This window comes from Primulina huaijiensis, chromosome 15 (genome assembly GCF_012295235.1).
Source record: "Primulina huaijiensis isolate GDHJ02 chromosome 15, ASM1229523v2, whole genome shotgun sequence".
Lineage (NCBI taxonomy): Eukaryota > Viridiplantae > Streptophyta > Magnoliopsida > Lamiales > Gesneriaceae > Primulina > Primulina huaijiensis.
Window position 1 is genome coordinate 23,780,408 of NC_133320.1, and position 20,049 is coordinate 23,800,456.

The window sequence follows — 20,049 nt, forward strand, 5'->3', positions numbered from 1 at the left end:
ATTCTATTTGGTATTGTAAAAAAGAAATAGGCAACCAAAGTCTTTGCTAGCTATCTAATTCTTTCTCTTTTATGTTAAACAAACTTGAAATTTCATGTTAGTAATGATTTAGTGCTACGTATCATTCAGTTGATGTCATTCAATCTCCAAACGCTTATAATGTCTTTTTGGCCTACTCGACATTTTATGTTTAGCTATAAGCATTAGCTCCCTTTTATTTACTATAAAAAAAAACTAAATGTTGTGGATTGCTTTTTCCATATTGTCTACTGACTTTACAATGATTTAAAGTTAAACAACTGGATGTCACCAATGCTACTCCTTACAATTGCCTAGATTTATATAATTTGTCGTCATTTAACGATTTAAACGCCACCTTGTTTTTTCATACTATTTTGTTTTTCCTCTTAGCTTCAAACCAGTGTTCAGGAACTAAAGTCGACCTTCTTTTGTGACAGTCTGTACATCGCTTTTTGTACTTTCTGATTATACACTTTTGCAAATCGCAATGTAAATATTATGTACATTATGATGTGATTATGTTATTTTGCTAAATATGTTGTCATATCTTTTATTTATATGAATACCCTATTTTTGTATTTAAATTATCTTATTTATAAAATTTATCCCTCATTAGATTTTAAAATAATCAAATACTTTATATTCAATTTGAGCCACGTACGTTGTTAGGCTTTTTCAACATGAACACCAACTTAATCTTTTCCCTACGTATTATCACTTTCGTAAAATCCATATTCTTTCATTTTTTTTAATTTATTGCGTACATGCACAATTAAAAATATCAATCATATAAACATGGATAAAAAAAAATAAAAATTTAATATACTTGTAATATTTACATCTTTTTAGATTATATTTTTATATAACACCTAGACAAATACAAACTTCTCATTAATTTCTCTAAAAAAAGTTATAAATACTTATACACTAAACGATAAACCAGGGTAAGACACCTCAAGCATTGAGGTGCCCTGCCTAGTCTATCTTTATATCCGACCAATCCTTCTCGAAAAAGGCCCAGAAAAGGGAAAGAAAAAATAACTCAAGCCCAAAAGCCTAATCAAATGTTTGTTTGAAACACTAACTTGGTTACGGCCCATCAGACTAAAAGAGCCCATTTTAACAAGAGCTTGAACAATATAAACTGCACTCCACTGAAACCCTATCTGTCACTCACCAAAACCCTCCAGTTGCCTCGCGCTTTTCCTCAAGAAACACCAAAAATGGCCGCCGCCGCCGTTCGCCCGCTCGTCACCGTGCAAACCCTGGAGAACGACATGGTGACCGAAGGTGGAAATTTCTTGCCACTTCCCGACGTTATGAAGGCGTCGATCCGTCCTGACATTGTGACATTTGTTCACGGTCAAATATCAAACAACGCACGCCAGCCTTATGCTGTGTCGAAACGTGCCGGACACCAAACCTCAGCTGAGTCGTGGGGAACCGGTCGCGCTGTTTCGCGAATTCCCCGCGTTCCAGGTGGAGGAACCCATCGGGCTGGTCAGGGTGCCTTCGGAAACATGTGCCGTGGTGGAAGGATGTTCGCTCCGACGAAGATCTGGCGCCGCTGGCATAGAGCTGTGAATGTGAATCAGAAGAGACACGCTATCGCTTCCGCGATCGCCGCTTCTGCTGTTACTTCTCTTGTGCTGGCGAGAGGGCACAAGATTGAGGAAGTGCCGGAGCTTCCTCTTGTTGTGTCAGACTCTATTGAAGGTGTTGAGAAGACTAACGCCGCTATCAAAATTCTGAAGCAAATCGGAGCTTTTCCTGATGCTGAGAAGGCCAAGGAGAGCCACGCTATTCGTCCTGGGAAGGGGAAAATGCGTAACCGTAGGTATATCTCGAGGAAGGGTCCTCTTATTGTCTATGGTACTGAAGGAAATAAAATGAAAACTGCATTCCGCAACATCCCAGGTGTCGAGATTTCACATGTTTCGCGCCTAAATCTACTGAAGCTCGCTCCTGGTGGTCATCTTGGGAGGTTTATTGTCTGGACTAAGTCTGCTTTTGAGAAGTTGAATGAGGTTTACGGAACTTTTGATAAACCATCTGAGAAGAAGAAGGGCTACGTGTTACCTCGGGCTAAGATGGTCAATGCTGATTTGGCAAGAATTATCAACTCTGATGAGGTGCAATCTGTGGTGAAACCAATTAAGAAGGACATCAAGAGGGCTACTTTAAAGAAGAACCCGTTGAAGAATCTGAATGTGATGTTGAAGCTTAATCCGTATGCAAAGACTGCTCGGCGGATGGCCCTCTTGGCTGAGGCAGATCGTGTTAAGGCTAAGCAGGAGAAGCTTGATAAGAAGAGAAAGCAGATCACAAAGGTACTGCCTTTACCGCTTTCACCTTGTTGATTTTACCTCATCTCCTTTACTTGCTTGTTTTATTCTAATTTTTGGTGATCTCTGTTATCTAGTTGAACGATATTATACAGTAATTTCTTTGTATGATGTCAAATGTTGTGTGGCTCAATTTTATGTGTGATTGTTATAATTGATTGTTCGTATTGTTTTGTGCTACATTTGCAGGTCTGGTTCCAATAGTTTTGTTTGTTAGTTTGAAAGCATCGATAATTGTAGGATTGTTATTTGTGTGTGTCTGCTTCATGTTATCTTAGTCTCCCAGGTTACTCACTCTTAAAATCTAGGTACACAGGTGATAAAGATTTTATTGCAAAAATTTAGCCCATGTTTATGCTTTGATATTATGATTTGAGACTTGTGAATTTAAATGACTCAAAACAAGTGTGAGTGATTTAGATTATGGATTTGAAACCATTTCTTCAATCCAAACATTTCCTAGTCATTTAGTTTATGATGGAAGTTGTACATCAATTCAAACACTTTACTTTATATAATCAGATTGGAACTCATAATTATAATAGATTTAGTGTATTTCAATTTTCATGAAATAGTAAATGCTTAGCAAGCTTGTGTCTTTGTTTTTTGTTTGTTGTATGCTTATGTCTGTCTTTAGACATCCATATTTTACTTAGTTGCATGATGCCCAAAAGCCAAACTACTGGCAATAGTTTGCAATCTTGTATCCACATTTTACTTAGTTGCATGATGCCCAAAAGCCAAACTACTGGCAATAGTTTGCAATCTTGTATGCTATGTACGAATTCCTGCTGTTGATACATATGTTAAAAAATTTTATTACGATGATTTTACGATTATCAGAGACGTTCTCTATGCATTGGTAATTAATCATTATTTGTTCCATACAAATTGCTTTTATTACATCTTCTGTTTTAAGTTTTTTCGTTACCAAAACTCAACTTAAAAACTGTTTGTATGGACAATTTCATAAATATAGAGAATTGTCCTCGTTCGTGCCTTTCCTAAGTTTATAAAATATGCTTCATATCCTCATTCTTAACTTCCATGACATCTAATTTTGTTGCCCTTTTCTCACTTCTTCCTTTACATAGGAGGAGGCGTCAGCAATCAAATCTGCTAGCAAGAATTGGTACAAGACGATGATCTCTGATAGCGACTACACAGAATTTGAGAACTTTACGAAGTGGTTGGGTGTGTCTCAGTAATTGAGCTGTCTCTATTACAGATTTCTTTTAGAACCTAAATTGCCGTTTTATTTTGTTCACTGTTTTTTGGATTTGAAACACATCGATCAGATGAAGTGTGATGGGGATGACAATAACTTTTTTTGGTGCTAAAGTATGTGTGTACTCTGAAAGTTTTTGGTTTAGACATTTGTTCTGAGGAATTTACAGTTTATTATACTTTCCGTTGATGCACAATGAAATATAACCCCACCCGAATTATTTTTCAAGGGCAATTTGCATGCATCTTTTTTGTGAATATAACTTCCTGCCCATGCTTAAAAAAAACTAAACTTCATAATTTTATGTATGTGTTTTTATTACTCTGGTAAAGTGGTAATATGTAATTCACATGTTCCTTGAAAGTTCGAAACGAAGCTGTCCAGGAATGCGTTCCGAGTTCATCGGTTTCGTCACCAGCGATTATGGTCTTGGGCTTCGATAATTGTCATATATGTAGTTGTCTGCGTGTGTATGGAATATGAAAATAAAGCAATATGACTTAGCTATGAAGTAGTTAACCTAAAGAAAATTCACTTAAAGCCCCATAAAAATCATTTAGATATCCAACAAAATAACAAAATTTGTCATAAAATGCATATTTTATTGTCATTTTGGTCATAATATATATGTATATATATAAATAAATTATAACATGACCAAATTTTGTTCCCGAAGATTTCTTCTTGGTTATATACATACGTGTACACCACAAAATTAAAGCCTTCTTGTCGATTATTATACATAATCACAGTTTTTTTTTATTATTACATATATAATCACAGTTTTTCATGTTATCTTTTCAATTGTTACTGCAGTGATAGGTACCGATGTTTATTTGAACATAATTCTTTTTGCTATATTGGCAATTTTCTTGGTACTCATAATTTTGATGGTTCAAACCTGAAATACGCGCGAAAGAACTATGAGGAAGGAGGAGATAATCTGTGCGCAATGTTTTCTCCCAACAACGCTGTATCATCGATGCGCAATCTGCTGTGCAAATACCTCAACACAACTTTCAGTTCACTCACCAGAGCGTCTCTGTCCTCTACCTCAATCCCACTTCAGGACACTGTTACTGTATTTTACCAACAAAAACAAACGCAATTTGATACTGACAACCACAATCAACTTCCCCAAGCTTCATTGGGAGTCTCTTTTTCTCAAAAGTATGAGTGTTCGATTGAAAGATTCAGATTTTCCTGCTCCCATTTTGAAGCTGAGCAGTTCCATTCAGAAGTAATAAAAAATGGGTACGTCAACGACTTGTTTACGGCCAACAATCTAATCAATTTTTATGCCTGGAATGCCGATTTAGTCTCTGCTAACAACGTGTTCGATGAAATGTCTGATAAGAATATGGTGACTTGGGCTTGTTTGATTTCTGGGTGCTCTCACAATGATATGCCTGCAAGTGCAATTGCTCTATTTGGAAGGATGTTATCAGAAGGGTTTATCGCCAATCATTATGCTATTGGGAGTGTAATAAGGGCGTGCCAGATGTTAGGGACTGATGGATCAAGATATGGGTTGCAGATTCATGGTCTAATTTTGAAAACTCCGTATTCAGTTGATGTGGTTGTCTGCAATGTTCTGATCTCGATGTATGGGAGTTGTTTTATTGGTTCTGTTGGTTCCGACTATGCTCGGCATGTTTTTGATGAGATAGATTATAAGAATTCAATTTCGTGGAATTCTATCATCTCGGTTTACTCTCAGAGGGGAGATGCAAATTTGGCTGTTGGGTTTTTCTCTGGTATGCAAATGGAATGTGTTGGGCTTGGTGTTAGGCCTAGCGAGTATACGTTTGCAAGTCTAATATCTGCTGCAGCTGAATGTCCATGTGTTGATAATGGTTTATTACTGCTCAAGCAACTGCTGGCAAAAATTGAGATGTCTGGGTTTGTACGAGATCTGTATGTTGGTAGTGCTTTGGTGAATTTATTTGCAAGGTTTGGTTTAATTGAAACTGCAAAGGATATATTTCAGCATATGGGTACGAGAAATGCGGTGTCGGTAAATGGATTGATGGTTGGATTGGTGAAGCTTAAGCATGGTGAAGAAGCAGTTGAGCTTTTCATGGAGATGAAGCACCTTGTTAGATTGAACCTTGATACTTATGGGAATCTTTTGAGCGCCATTGGTGAGTTCTCATGTTTGCAAGATGTGAAAAAGAAAGGAAAAGAGGTCCATGGGTATATCACACGAACAGGAATACTTGATGACAGGATTGCTGTTGGGAACAGTTTGATTAATATGTATGCTAAATGTGGTTCAATGGAAGATGCTTGTGCTGTTTTCAGGTTGATGTTGGATAAAGATTTGGTGTCATGGAGTTCCATTATCTCCGCTCTTGACCAAAATGAGTATTTCGAAGACGCAGTGTTGAGTTTTTGCGCCATGAAGAGAGTAGGACTAATGCCTTCAAATTTCACACTGATCAGCTCTTTGAGTTCTTGTGGCAGTATAGGCTGGATCAGGATGGGAGAGCAAATACATTGCGAAGGGGTCAAGTTGGGACTCGATTGTGATGTTTCAGTATCCAATTCTCTTCTTTCCCTATATGCTGATACTAGACGTATTACTGAATCCAGGAAAGTGTTTCACTTCATGCCTGAACATGACAATGTATCATGGAATTCTGTCATCAGGGCATTTAGTGATTCTGAGACGTCCGTTATTGAAGCCATAAATTATTTCATAGAGATGATGCGAGCTGGAGTGAATCTAAATAATATCACTTTTATAAACATCCTCACAGCAGCAGCATCTCTTTCTCATGTTGAACTTGCACATCAAATTCATTCGCTGGTGTTAAAATACCAGCTCATGAGTGATAGTGCCATTCAGAACTCTCTTCTAGCTTGCTATGGCAAGTGTGGAGAGATGAATGATTGTGAGACTATATTTGCAAGAATGTCTGAAAGGGACGATGTGAGTTGGAATTCCATTATCTCCGGATACATACATAATGAGCATTTGGTTAAATCCATGGATGCCGTATGGTTTATGCTGCACAGTGGTCAAAGACTAGACTGTTACACCTTTGCCACTGTTCTCAGTGCTTGTGCTTCTCTTGCAACTTTGGTACACGGCATGGAAGTTCATGCTTGTTCAACTAGAGCTTGTTTGGACGCTGATGTGGTTATCGGTAGTGCTTTGATAGACATGTATGCAAAATGTGGAAGGATTGAGTATGCTTCAAGGGTTTTCAGTTTAATGCCTCATCGGAACATATACTCTTGGAACTCCATGATATCCAGCTATGCTCGACATGGTGATGGACACAAAGCTTTGAAGATGTTCACACAGATGAAACTTGAAAACCAGCAACCCGATCACGTTACCTATGTTGGGGTCTTATCGGCTTGTAGTCATGTAGGATTGGTCAGTCAAGGATACGAACACTTTGAATCCATGACCAATGTATACGGCCTGACACCAAGAATTGAGCACTTCTCGTGTATGGTGGATCTCCTTAGCAGAGCCGCTGAATTTGACAAATTAGAGGACTTCATGGCTCGAATACCTGTAACCCCGAATGCCCTTATCTGGAGAACCGTTCTTGGAGCATGTAGTCGAGCTAATGGCCGCCTGATGGATTTAGGTGAGAGGGCTGCCAAAATGATCATCGAGTTGGAACCTCAAAACGCGGTTAATTATGTCCTCCTGGCTAATATGTATGCCTCAGGTGGAGATTGGGAGCACGTTACAGAAGCCCGACTTGCAATGAGGGATGCCGAAGCAAGGAAAGAAACCGGGTGCAGTTGGGTCACCATGAAAGACTCGGTACATGTCTTTGTATCTGGTGATAAATCACATCCTGATACAGAATCCATATACAAAAAACTTGCAGAATTGCACTGGAAAATGAGGGAAATGGGGTACGTTCCGGAGACAAGATTCGCATTATATGACCTTGAAATGGAGAACAAGGAAGAAGTCTTGAGCTATCACAGTGAGAGGCTTGCGGTTGCTTTTGTTCTTACAAGGAAATCTGAACTGCCTATAAGGATAATGAAAAATCTGAGAGTCTGTGGGGACTGTCACTCTGCGTTTAAATACATATCTGAGATCGTCGGTAGGCAGATAGTGTTGCGGGATTCTAATAGATTTCATCATTTCTTGGATGGTAAATGTTCTTGTAATGATTATTGGTAATTTTTCTTGTTCGATCACAGTGCATCACTATGGTAATTTTAAGGAAAATTGCAATTAATTGTATTTTAGTCATTTAATTTGTTAAATATTAGTATCGTCCACTAAACTGGTCGAATATTGTTTATTTGACATTAATTCTCTCTTACACGACTCATATGATAAATAATGCTCAGAATTTGCTCGTATCTTACGGCATATTTCCTGTTCCACCAGACGTGTCAAACTTGTTTGCACAATTTTTGTAGTTGCGGGCGTGTCAGGTGGTTCAAACATCAATTTGAGAGAAAAAACATTAAAAATCCCACTAAAAATTCAAGCAAAATATATATTAAACTTGATAGTTCATTATGATCTTTTGAACTAATATGCACTAAAAACGAAAAAACTTAATAAAAAATTCATAAAATAAATCTATGACATAATCTTGTTTTATAAAACTAGTAGGAATTCATAAAATACTACAAATTACAACAAAATATATGAAAGGAAACTAGAAAGAAAATGCTGAAGAACTGGAAATCCGAAATCCTAATGAAATTTAAAGAAAAACGTAAATACGAAGACTGAATTTAATGGGAATTTTTGCAGAATTTTGTGCTGAATTGAATTGTATTCTTTGTTTCTTCGTCTTCTTTTTCTTCAGATTTTGAACAATTTCTTAACTCTCATGATCTTCCAACAATCTTTGCCATAGTAAGACATTTTATTTATTCAAACATTTGAATTGGTGGATTCTTTATCAGATCTTGTAGCTTCTACATGCTTCTTGGGCTTTGGCTCAACCAATTTGAGCCTAACTAAAATTAAACTCTACCAATAATATTAATAATATAGTGTAGATATAGTTTTCATATTAATTCTTATTCTGATTTATCTTTATTTGTAGACAATTGTAATTATTATCAGCCACGCAATGAAAAAAAAATTAAAATTGTTTTATTTTAATTAATGGTAAAAACTTGTGTGAGACGGTATCACGGGTCGTATTTTGTGAGACGGATCTCTTATCTGGGTCATCCATGAAAAATTATTACTTTTTATGCTAAGAGTATTACTTTTTATTGTGAATATCGGTAGGATTGACCTGTCTCACAGATAAATATTTGTGAGATCGTATCACAATAGACCTACTCTTAATTAATTATTTTTTTAAAAAAAATTATGCTTGATATTTATTCCAATTTCAATGACCATACTTCCGCAATTCAGACGAATATTTTTAAATTAAAATATAAGTAGTTTCATATAGTTATATTTTTAGATAAAAGTCTTGGAATTTAATTATATAAGGAAATATGAAATATATTGTAATAATGATTTAAGTCTCTTTTTGATACTTATACTGAGATAAATCGAGTTGGTTTATAATTGAAATCAAAAATAATATTTTTTATATAAAAATTTATGTTTTTTTTTATAATTTAGATTATTCTTTTTATATAATTAAAGTTTTGTGATAATAATATATTTTTTAAAAAAATATTATAATAATATATATAAAACCTTTTAAATTTATAATTCAGAAAAACCGCCTCTGAGGCAGTTCAAAAAATTTCCCCTTTGCGATCTGGCTTCAATCTACTTGTACTTTCTCCCATTGTATTCTCCTATCAAACCCTACGAGTTAACGATCGCAGTACTAGGATTTGTAGTTTCTGATCTATTTCGAAAATGGAGATGGATTTGCCTGATAAGACTGATTTCGAAGCCATAGACATCAGTCTCGTCGATCTTTCGTCTCAAAACGATTTTCAGTTTTCAGGTATTTTTTGTGATTTCTGGAATTTTTATGTTTCTTTTTATTGGGATGGTGAAGTTGATGATCGTCCACGTGTGTGTTGGTTGTACGTTCTGGGTTGTGTATGTAAAAGTACACAGTACTAGGATCCCACAAATGCGATTGGAATTGGACTATTTAGTTTTTTTTTTCACGGGTATGTAGTTTTACCGAATTGAAGTACGATTCCCTCGTCACATGGCTGTACAAAGTGTGTTTTTTTTTTTTTTTTTTTTGAATTCAGTGTCAATGACTTACTAATATCATTTGTAGGCCATTACATATAAAGATATCAGTGATCATTTCTCAGTTTGCTAATGGTACAAAGTGTTTTTTTTGACAGACCACGACTCTCATAATTTGCCAGGAGATGCAAGTGCTGAAGAAAGACCTGGCACTTATTGTGCCATCGAGCAATTTCCCATACTTCATGAAACAATGGAACCCAAAATAACCCCCAGGAAAGGGAAGTATAACTTGCGTAAAAGTCTAGCCTGGGACAGTGCCTTTTTTACTAGTGCAGGTACTAGTTGTCAACTGAAGCTCAAGTGAATAATGTTTTTGGAACTGTCCAATCCACTACTTGCAGTCTTGCAGCTAACTAGTTAGTCTATTTTGCAATGTTTAGGTGTTCTAGATCCAGAAGAATTATCCACCATGCTCAAAGGACCAGAAAAAAGAGAGAATCAATTATTGACTAGAATTGAAGAAGATATTTCAGGGTCAAATGAGTCCATATCCTCCTTTGAAACTGATATTTTGACTGTAGATAGTCTCGAAAATGAGTTGTTTGGTGACATTAGAGCTTCCATCCAGAGATCCAATAAAAAGACATCCAACTCAACGAACTCTAGCATGAAGATAGAAACTATGGAGACAGATAGCACTGCCTTTTCATGTGAGTTTACAGTTACATAATCTCTTAGTTTTTTAATATCCTCATGTATTATAAGGATATTTTCTTCGGATCTCTAGGTGCTTGATGGGGATGTTTCGGATTTTCATGTAATGATCTGCACTTTAATGATTGGCTGTCTTTAAGTTAATTAATCAGTTGGGAGAAACTAACTTTAGGACTAGTATCTTTTATGTCACTTATTATGAGTATGGCATCTCTTTTAGTTTCAGCTATTACTGTTTAGTTTTGGAGGTTTACACATCAAGTATGTGCAAGATTTTGAATCCTATAGGTAGACACTGTTAGAGAGAGTACATTATTAAATTCAATATGTTTACATGGTGCTACGTCCAGTTTTGTCACGAGCTATTATTTTAAATAATATTGGTAATTTAAGTTTCTTTTACGAACATATCATGGACATGCAGGAGCTGAGGTTATATAATACTTTTTCATTTTTTAAAAATAGAAAAAAATGTGTATTTCCTAGTTTAGTGCATTTGTCCAGATGTTTAGATCAATGCACTAAACTAGGAAATACACGTTTTGGAGGCTTAGATCAAAGTCGTGGTGAAAAAATACGTGTTGCCTGAAGTGCACATTTTACTGATTTGTGTCCCAACTCAATATTGGTTTCCATAACTTTGAAATGTTTTCATTCCTTGGTTTTTGTCTGAAAGAAACTATTTACATTCTTTTAGAACTGCAGTTGACCAGTTTTGCATAATGTTTATCATGTGTGAACCTACCTTGCTTATTAAATTATTCTTCAACTAATATAATTTCATGCAACCTACTGGTGGTCTTCTTGTTTATCTCGCATGTTAAAATATTTTTGAACTGCTACAATTACGATAAACAGCTCTGCAAAGGGACAACCTTGCTTCTGAAACTAAGGTGAGCCTGGTATTTCAATCTGAAAAGATATCTATTGACAATAGCTTTTCCGGTTCTGATGATTGGGTACTATGGCAATGCAACAGAATCCAGAACCAATTTCAAAGAAAAACAGTGGTCTGCAAACTATTAGGCTGTCAAAAAGTCAGCCAAAACAGAATATGTCGAAGTTAGGGTCTGCGAAAGCTGTCAAGCAGGATGGTGGTCATTCACAGGTGGCACAGGTAAGTTTTTGACTTGAAACTTGATTCCATTGAAACATCTGATCTAAAATTATGTCGAATCAAAGAAATGAACTTTGGGTGCTACCAGTCCACCATCCCATGATCAAAAACTAATATGAACATAACTGACAAGTTTATATAATTTGAAACCTGTTTTTGCTTATCCTTATTTTGATATATTATAAAAGAATATTGTTTTGACAATTGCTTCTCATGTACCAAATAACATGATGATATTTGCTTCGTCATTGTGTAATTAGACTTGAGATGTCGATTATGTTGAAAATTTTGTGTTCTTTCGAATCTATCGCCTTCATTTATTTAATTTCCCCATCTTTTATTGAGATGGTTGAAATGTTACTATTATTATTTTATTAATTTCATAGACAACAGAACTTGTTATCATTCATGACTGACACGAACAGTTTCTTTAATCGATGAAGTCTACAGCTAAAAATGGTGAATCAAATTCATTACCTAAACCACCCAAGGCTGTCAGCAGGTCAATTCTGGATTCAACAGAAGCAATAAAGCAGGATACATTGGGGAGAAATCGTGCCAAATCCGAATGTGGAAGCTCAAAACTTGGTACCGGAAATGAACATAAGTCATTTACTTTTGGAACATGATTAATATATAATTAAATCAATTAATAGTGTTTACGTTATTATCATCTTGATATTGACAGTTTCAGAGAAGGTGGCTCAGCCACCAAAACCTTCCATCTTAAATGGTTATCAAAGGCCTTTGCCAAAGCCTGCATTGATATCCAAATCTTCTTCATTGCGTTCTTCGATTACCAGCAGGGTGCAATCTACAAGGTCCCACACTTCAAGTAATAGTTACCATAGGATGTCCTCCAATGCCCCTGCAAAATCTTCACTAGCGGCAGTGAGAAGAAATCCAGTCAAGAGCAGCAGCTCCTTTTCAGCTTCATCCAGTCCTATCCCCAAAGTTCCATCTAGAGGGACATTGAGAAACAAACCATCGCCATCTACTCTTTCGGCTTATGTGAAGTCAACTAAGATTTCCTCTGGTGTCTCACCAGCTAGTTCAATCAGTGAATGGTCTTCAGTATCATCCTCTTGTTCCGTAATTAACCAAAGATCTAGTAACTCAAGGACCAGTCTAGAGACGGATTGTAGTATATCGTTAAGAAGTGACACTATTCTTCTAGATCCAAGGAATCATTCTGCTAATCAACTAGCAGAAGGACAAGAAAATCATGAACTTTGTCTGCCTGTTAACAGTTCAACAAAATCCTCAGCGCGTGTGAGTGCCCTTCAGGCTCCTGTGAGACCATCAGGATTACGAATGCCATCCCCTAAAATTGGGTACTTCGACGGGGTTAGCATCAGTCTCTCTCCTATTACTTTTTAATTGTAAATCCTCAACAATGGATGGTTCTTGTGCTTATGAATGAAAATGAACTCAAACGTTCTTTTGAAACAGGAATTGTTAAAGTGATTTGTGAAAGTGCATCTAATATACATTTGCAAAAAAATAGAATTTATTTCTAAAGTTCCGATTTCTTGGCAATGTTGGGAGTCCAATTTATCTTCCCTTTGCAGGTGAAATCATCAGTTTGTACCCCTAAGAGAACATTGCAATCTCCATCTAGCTTGCATACTGTGATTCCCTGGAGCGGATCTGCTGTCTGCAGTCCAAATCGAGGCTCAAACATCAAGCTGAAAAGTTACAAGACTTCAACAGCTAGAACAGTTAGTGCTGGGGCAAATATTAAGCCTAATTCTCCAAAAGCCGTGATTACATCCTTCCATACTTGTGTTCTGACGGATGCAAAAGATTCTCCCACCTGGTCTATTAAAGGTAAAGATTATAAAACGGGAGAAAGTTGCTCAGAAGCACAGAAACAAGCGGTTGATGCTGGTGCAGGTTCAGTTGCAGTTGTCAATGAGAATTTAGCTGGCTTGAATAATGAAACTGGCTTCAATGCGAATAAAAATATGGAATTTGGGGGTGTCAAAATCCCTCTAGTTGAAGGTATCGATCCTTCAGGTTGTATTGGTTGGAGAGTGGGTGAAGGTGTAAGGGTCGAGCAGAATCACCCCGAGCATAAATCACATCAAACTTGCAATATTGGTGACAAGGAAAATCATCATGCTAAAGATCCAGGAGAGATGTTAAAAGGACTTACTCTAGATGTAAATCCCTATATACCTAGCTCAATGGCTGAAATTTTAAAGGAAATATCGGATTATGCTTCAATCTCACCTAAAACTGCCACCGAGTCCGCAGTTCCCAGATCCCCATTTGCGCCCAAGAATGGTTTCTGTGATAATGAATTAGTTCATGCATCTAAGGAATCTGCCGGCATGGTTGCAGATAAAACAGCTTTTCTATTGCCTTCGGTCGAACACAACAGCTAATAATTGAAGTCAGCTGCATTCTTCCTTAGGGGTACGATACGTATTAATGATTCTTGCAAAAATCATTTACATGAAATTTACTGAACGATGTTATTTCACAATATCTACTTTTAATGCCATCTTGTGAACTGTGATTGATGGGCATCATGCTTTGTTATGCATATGTAAACAAATTATCCTCATCTAGAAAATCATGTTCAAAGTGTCATCTTTGTGCATGAAACACCATTTTATCGAAAGATCTCGACTGCTCACCAATCCCGTAAAGATTGCAAGAAACAAAATGAGTAAAAATCTTATGAACCATATGAATGGCGTTTGAAGGTAGCTCCACTTTTTTGTCTATGTTTTTGTCAATATGTTGGATTGAGGTACTTGAAACAAGCTGTCTGTTGAATTGGCATGTTTTTTTATAATTTTTCTTTTGGAAGATGAAAAATAATTTTTAGCTACTATGGAAAACAAAAATTGATATGTTATACCTGACTTTATCCATGCTATTCTCAGGCAGTGTTTTTTAAAAAATGTATTTTTTTACCTTAAAAAATGTTTTACCCATAAGATGAATTCCTGAAAATATAGGAGGTCTACGGAAAGAAATACTCCTAATGTATGCAAGTAAAGAAACTATTAAGATTCATGTGCCAGAGCATTACTCGGATTTTCAGTGGGCAAAACTTGAATCTAGTCAACAAATTACTCATAAAATTATAATGTTTTTCTGTTCGGAATTTACTATATGTGTGCATTTCTCCTGGGATCACAAGAATTTCCAACGCTTTTACCCTGTTGCGCCTCTAAATGCCTGTGAGCTCGTTTTACTTAAGTTTGAAACCATTTCAAATCTTATAAATTGCTTAAACTTTCTTGAATTTCCAAGGGAGATGGAGCTGATGCATACTCAAAAAAGAATCCAAGTATAGTTTTTGCATGTGATGATGATGCATTCAGCAACAACAAAAGCAAATCTTAACATGATTCAACCAATTCCTAGTAAAACAAAGGAGAGTTATCATAGGTCGGACGAAAAATCCGCACAATATGCACAAGAACTTAGCACCAGATAACTTTTACAGCAGCAGGCATTACCAGAGAAATGAAGGCACAAGGAAGTTGAAAATTTAAAAGCTATCATTCTTCATATTTTCATTTTCCAGCCAAAGTTCAAATAGCCAACACGGGAGATTCACAGAGCGTCAAAATGATTTACCCAACTTCAATAGCAGAAAATGGCTCGTTAATTGGTCGGACTTTTCTTCAGAAGCTTCGAGAAATTTGGCCATCTCGTAATGGTGGTAACCTTGACAATGCCCAATCTGGTGTCCTGTTTACCCACAACACTTCTCCCGTCTCTTTGTGCTTGAAGTCAGGAGCTTTTGGATTCTTCTTGTTTGATCGGTTATCCCACCATTTATCTGGATTCTCCACCAAGTTCTTCCAAGAATCATCCCCCTTTTCCTCCCTTTTTCTTTCATCAGACCTTGGACCTGCTGGTTGTTTCTTAGCATAGATTGGTTTCACATCAAACTCCAATTTTCCAAGTCCAGCCAACACCCATTCTGGAGCCCCATTGATCCAAAGACTCTCACCAGTTGCCTTATGTTTAAAATCTGGGAATTTTTCTTTAACCAATCCATTAGATTTGTGCCCACGATAATCCCACCACTGCAAGGGATTTATAACAAGATCCCTCCAAGAATCCCCATCTTTATGTTTGCTAGCAGTCTCTCCACTCATCTCCTTTCCTGTATCCAGTTTAGAATTAGCTTTGAAGACCATTTCGCCTTTCTTTCCACCTTGCAAATATTGAACGGGTGTTGCTGTCTCGGAATCATCAAAAACTGGTGGTTTAACAAAATCCTGAGCAGAATTCCCAGAACCCGGTTCATTTTTCCACCCCAAACTCTTCATCTTCGAGTGTTCCAACGAGTCCCTCCACCCCGAATTTAGAGACGCGTCACTATCACCCCCATCATCGCCACTTTCAGAAGAAATGTATACCTCTAACTTTTTAGCCTCGGGACTAAAAGGCTTATCAATTTCTACATCAGAAGTTGAGACTTCTTTGTTCTTCCTCGCATGATTCGATATAGTCATTTTCAATCCCTCCACAAAGTTGAGATTTTCTGCCACAATATGAAACTTCCCAAGACTCTCGCTCAACACCAATCGCATTGGATCCACACTCAGCTGTCCAGAAACAAAAACAAAATCATTCTCCTTCACATGACGAGCCACAACATGAGCCAAATCACCCTCAAACACAACAGGAATCAACAAAGAGTTCTTATCTTGCGAAATGACCGTAGCAGCCCAGTGTTTCCCATCAGAAGAGGACTCGAACTTCACAGGAATCTTGACACGACCAATTATATTAACCAAATTCGCAACCTTTGCTTGGTATGGAATATCTCTCGGCCGAGCCCAGAGAGTTAGTTCCTCCACTTGTTTCTTGACTCTCTGAGAAAAACTCGACGCTGGTTCAGAAGATTTCTGCGTTTTAGGCTTGCTAGATTGCTGTGTTTTCTGGGTGCTATCAGCAGTTTTGGTGGAATAGAGATTGGATTGTTGAATGGAAGCAATGTGGTTGGTGAAAAAGAGAGACTTTCTTGGTGAAGGAGAAGGAATATAAAGATAAGCCGATGCTTTTGCTCTAGTTAAGAGATTCATTGCGAGAAGAAAATGTGGAGTTGGCAAAAACTCTGCAGAAATGCTACGGAAAATTTTGAAGGGATTGCTTGGTTAGGGTTTTGGGTTTTGGGGGGAAGGGAGAGCTGACCCCCCTCAGTGGGGGTCACACCCACTTTTATGTAAATTTTTAACTAAAGTCGTGTTTCATTGCTTCTAGTATCAACGATTTTACAAAAAATAACAGAGAGCTAGATGTTTCCTCTGCCCGACACTGCTAGCTGTTTGATCTCAGCCGGCACCAAGATCCGACCTTTCGTCTTTCTCGTCCATCCCGAGAAATGTGCTACAATTCCCACAAAACAGCGTCGACTCCGTCGCCTAAACCACCCTTGAAAGTAGTATCCCTAACCCATGTAGATATCGAAGGATGCATCGATGAGGCCACTTCCTGGCACGGATTTCTCTAACCCCCGTCTTCATTAAATTCCCTGGTTTTGTTTCCCATTTCATCTTCTGCCGCGAGCTTCAAGGCATGTTTTTTGCTTTGCCCTCTTGATTTGAAAACCAATTGACGAAGAAATCAGTTCAGCAGGAGCCATTCGTAGCGCATGATTTTTTCCTTGTGCTGTGACCTTTGGCGACTCTAACCTTGTATTGGAGGGTTTATTTGGGGTACCTTTCCGCAGCGCAGGTGTTTTTTGGTGCCGCTTTGTATATGGCGCTGGGCGGAGGGTTGTTTTGGGTGGTGAATAATTTTGTGCTTTTGGGAGATTGTTTTACGTGAGGATACTACACGTACATATTTCAATTGTGCTCAAGTTTGAAAACGAAAATGCAAGAGACGCTAGGAAACAGGCGTCTTACAAGTTACAAAGGCTTGGATTGATTGATGTGTTGGCCCTGAAACAAAATATTGCATGGAAATACATTCAATATTAGGAAGACTTCTCAATGATTTCCATTTTAATTATAAAAAAAAGTGTTCAATCTGTTTATATTTGCCTAAAGACACCATCCACTGCTGTTCATATAGCTATTGTAGAACCCGTAACGTAGACTACGTATAAGTCATGCATAATTTCTAGTATTTAAATTAAAATGATTTTATTGCATGAGTATTTAAATTCTTTTCCTTAAATTTATTTATTTTACGTAGTAGTTTAATTGTCACCTTTTCAGTTAAATAAGTGAGGCCGGATTGGAGATGGAGTGTTGAGACAAGTTTATAAAGACTTATTTAAGAAGTGGTAATTTAGCACGTTAGTAAATATAATTTAAAAAGTGGGCATGCATGCAAGTTATTGAATTTCCTTGGCATTTTAATTAAAAATTTTAAAGCATTAAATTCATGTTTATTTCATTAAATTGTGTTTAATTATTTTTATGCATTTTATTGCATAATTCATGCATGATAGGATTTAATTCATGAAATTTTAAAAGTTCACGCATTAGGGTTTCTAGGTGCATTTCACGTTCAATCGAGGATTGGAGACCGGAGAAGTATCAGAAAAATTATTTTTATTTCATGATTAATTTTATTAATTAGTTTAAAATGTTTTTAAGTGTATTTTTCAAAAATAGGATTTATTGGATATTTTTACCCTCATGATTTTATTTTTTTTAACGATTCACAAATTTTATCGAATCGGGGGACGTTTGGAGGTTTCGGCTAATATTTTCAAAATCTTCCCAACACGAAATGTTTTTCGGGAGTGCGTTTAGATTTAATGGGCCTACTTTTAAGCTTGTTGGGCTTAAAATTCTCTTTATTAAAAATTAAGGTCCATTAACTAAATTATTAACTATATAATTAACACATGGTTATGCCCTAATCATTCCCACTAAACCTAATCCCCTCTCCACAGCCGACACCCCCCATTCAAAGCTCTTCTCCCTCGGTTTCAGAGAAAACACCAGCTGAGAGGCTCGGCTAGCACTTGTTCTTGCATCGATTAATTCTCCGGCGCGTTCGATCTTCATTACCCTTACGTGAAACATCATCAGGCACGTTTTGCACCATTTTTCTGCATCATACCCGTGTTATTTACTGATTATGTTGTTCATGCATAAAATGTTTCGATCTAAGCATTTCCATGTAAGATCTATTCGGTTTTTATGTGTGGCTCGTTTCTATGAGTGTCACTCACGTTTTTCTGATATGTGGTGCAAGGGGCTGCTATATAATGTTTTCAAGGGCCTGTACAGTCCATGGTTGTAGAGGCTTAGGTGCTGGTGTGCACAGTTTGTTCAGGTTTTGATGATGAAGGGTGAGGGCCGATCGGGTGTGAGGGGTGAGGAGCTTTGTTCCATGGTTTCCTGCTACACTAGCGGTGCGAGGGTCTTCTCCAGCCCTGAACCAGACCCTGGTGGGTCTGAGTTGGGGCCTGGAACGGCTTGAACCACGCTGGAGTGACTGGACGATCTATCGGGCCAGGTAGAGGCGAGTTGGTCTCGGTAGGAGTCTTCTTGTTGATTCTCGGTTCTTAGAAGACAGCCGCGTGCATGGGGCTGGAGGCTTGGTTCTAATAGGTTCCTTAGGGTCTGGTCTAGGTCCATGATAGGCTGGTTCAGGGCTGGTGCAGTCGGGGTAGGCTAGCAAAGTGAGTTTTTGGGAGGATGAGGAAATAGAGTGCAATTAAGGTAGGGCCGAGAATTTTGGGGTAATTTCTGGAATTATCAGCAGCTTTATGCTTCGTTTAGGCTTGGTTTAGGAGTTCATTAAGGTCCTAAGGTGTGCCTTAAAGGCTGGACAGGTGGGGTTTAGGAGGGGACCGAATGATTAAGTAATTGGGGGCCATGTGTTGAAATGGGATTTTGGGAAAGGGGTGACCGAGAGTTAGGTGGAGTTCTGGAAATTTCAGCCGTGTGTTTAGGGGCTAATGACATGGTTTTAGGAACATTTTAGTGTTTTTAAGGTATGGTAAAAAGTTGAGAAATTTTCGGTGAGTTTCGAGTCGATTCGGGTTAAAACCGGGACTCCGGTCCAAGTTTTAAAACGGATCGATTAAATTTGGTTTTGGGCTCGAATTTACGTCTAGGAATACTTTTAAAAATGCTTTGGAATATTTTAAGGAGTTTGGTAAGCTTTGGGTCAAATTTTAGAGGTCTAGGGTTGAAACGATAATTTTGGGTTTCCAGGGGCAAAATGGTCATTTTGCATCCGGGGTGAGATTTTGGTCCTGGCAGCGCCCTGAGCACAAATCATGATATTTTTAAATGTTCATGCATCATGTTTACGATTTTTAAGCTATTATAATAATTATGGTGCATGCTTGGTTCAAAGGAATTAAGAGAGAAAAGTGAGAAAGTGAAGAACACTCCGTCTCCGCCGCGCCGCGTCGTTGTTTCGTTTGTTTTCTGTCAAAGCAAACCAAGGCATGTCTATATCTTCTTTCACTCTTCAATCAAGCCATATAGGTATTTTTAAATATCGCAAGTACATGATTTTATTGCAAGAAGATCGAAATTGTTCATAT

General features: G+C 37.4%; 4 protein-coding genes and 1 pseudogene across 5 annotated transcripts; 4 read left to right on the forward strand and 1 right to left on the reverse strand.

Annotated features, from left to right (window-relative positions):
- The first annotated feature begins 1,180 nt into the window (after positions 1–1,180).
- Positions 1,181–3,756, forward strand: LOC140959460 (large ribosomal subunit protein uL4z-like). Its single transcript, XM_073417286.1, has 2 exons — positions 1,181–2,351; positions 3,461–3,756. Exons 1-2 carry the CDS (start codon positions 1,245–1,247, stop codon positions 3,572–3,574), a joined length of 1,221 nt encoding a protein of 406 aa, XP_073273387.1. The 5' UTR covers positions 1,181–1,244; the 3' UTR covers positions 3,575–3,756.
- Positions 3,757–4,364: 608 nt separating this feature from the next.
- On the forward strand, positions 4,365–7,770 carry LOC140960123 (putative pentatricopeptide repeat-containing protein At5g09950). Its single transcript, XM_073418272.1, has one exon. It carries the CDS (start codon positions 4,547–4,549, stop codon positions 7,754–7,756), a length of 3,210 nt encoding a protein of 1,069 aa, XP_073274373.1. The 5' UTR covers positions 4,365–4,546; the 3' UTR covers positions 7,757–7,770.
- A 1,521-nt stretch (positions 7,771–9,291) lies between these two features.
- Positions 9,292–14,150, forward strand: LOC140959705 (uncharacterized). 2 transcript variants are annotated; one of them, XM_073417690.1, is made up of 8 exons: positions 9,292–9,518; positions 9,877–10,056; positions 10,162–10,431; positions 11,294–11,328; positions 11,415–11,552; positions 11,996–12,140; positions 12,241–12,899; positions 13,124–14,150. In XM_073417690.1, exons 1-8 carry the CDS (start codon positions 9,428–9,430, stop codon positions 13,940–13,942), a joined length of 2,337 nt encoding a protein of 778 aa, XP_073273791.1. In that variant the 5' UTR covers positions 9,292–9,427; the 3' UTR covers positions 13,943–14,150. The 2 variants fall into 2 exon arrangements, with proteins under 2 accessions (XP_073273791.1, XP_073273792.1); XM_073417691.1 differs by having other exon boundaries at positions 9,901–10,056.
- A 786-nt stretch (positions 14,151–14,936) lies between these two features.
- On the reverse strand, positions 14,937–16,748 carry LOC140959954 (protein OSB2, chloroplastic-like). The gene has a single exon (XM_073418031.1). The coding sequence runs from the start codon at positions 16,610–16,612 to the stop codon at positions 15,200–15,202; it is 1,413 nt and encodes a 470-aa protein (XP_073274132.1). The 5' UTR covers positions 16,613–16,748; the 3' UTR covers positions 14,937–15,199.
- Positions 16,749–16,911: 163 nt separating this feature from the next.
- LOC140959956 (lipid phosphate phosphatase gamma-like) lies at positions 16,912–17,586 on the forward strand (annotated as a pseudogene).
- Positions 17,587–20,049: the final 2,463 nt, after the last annotated feature.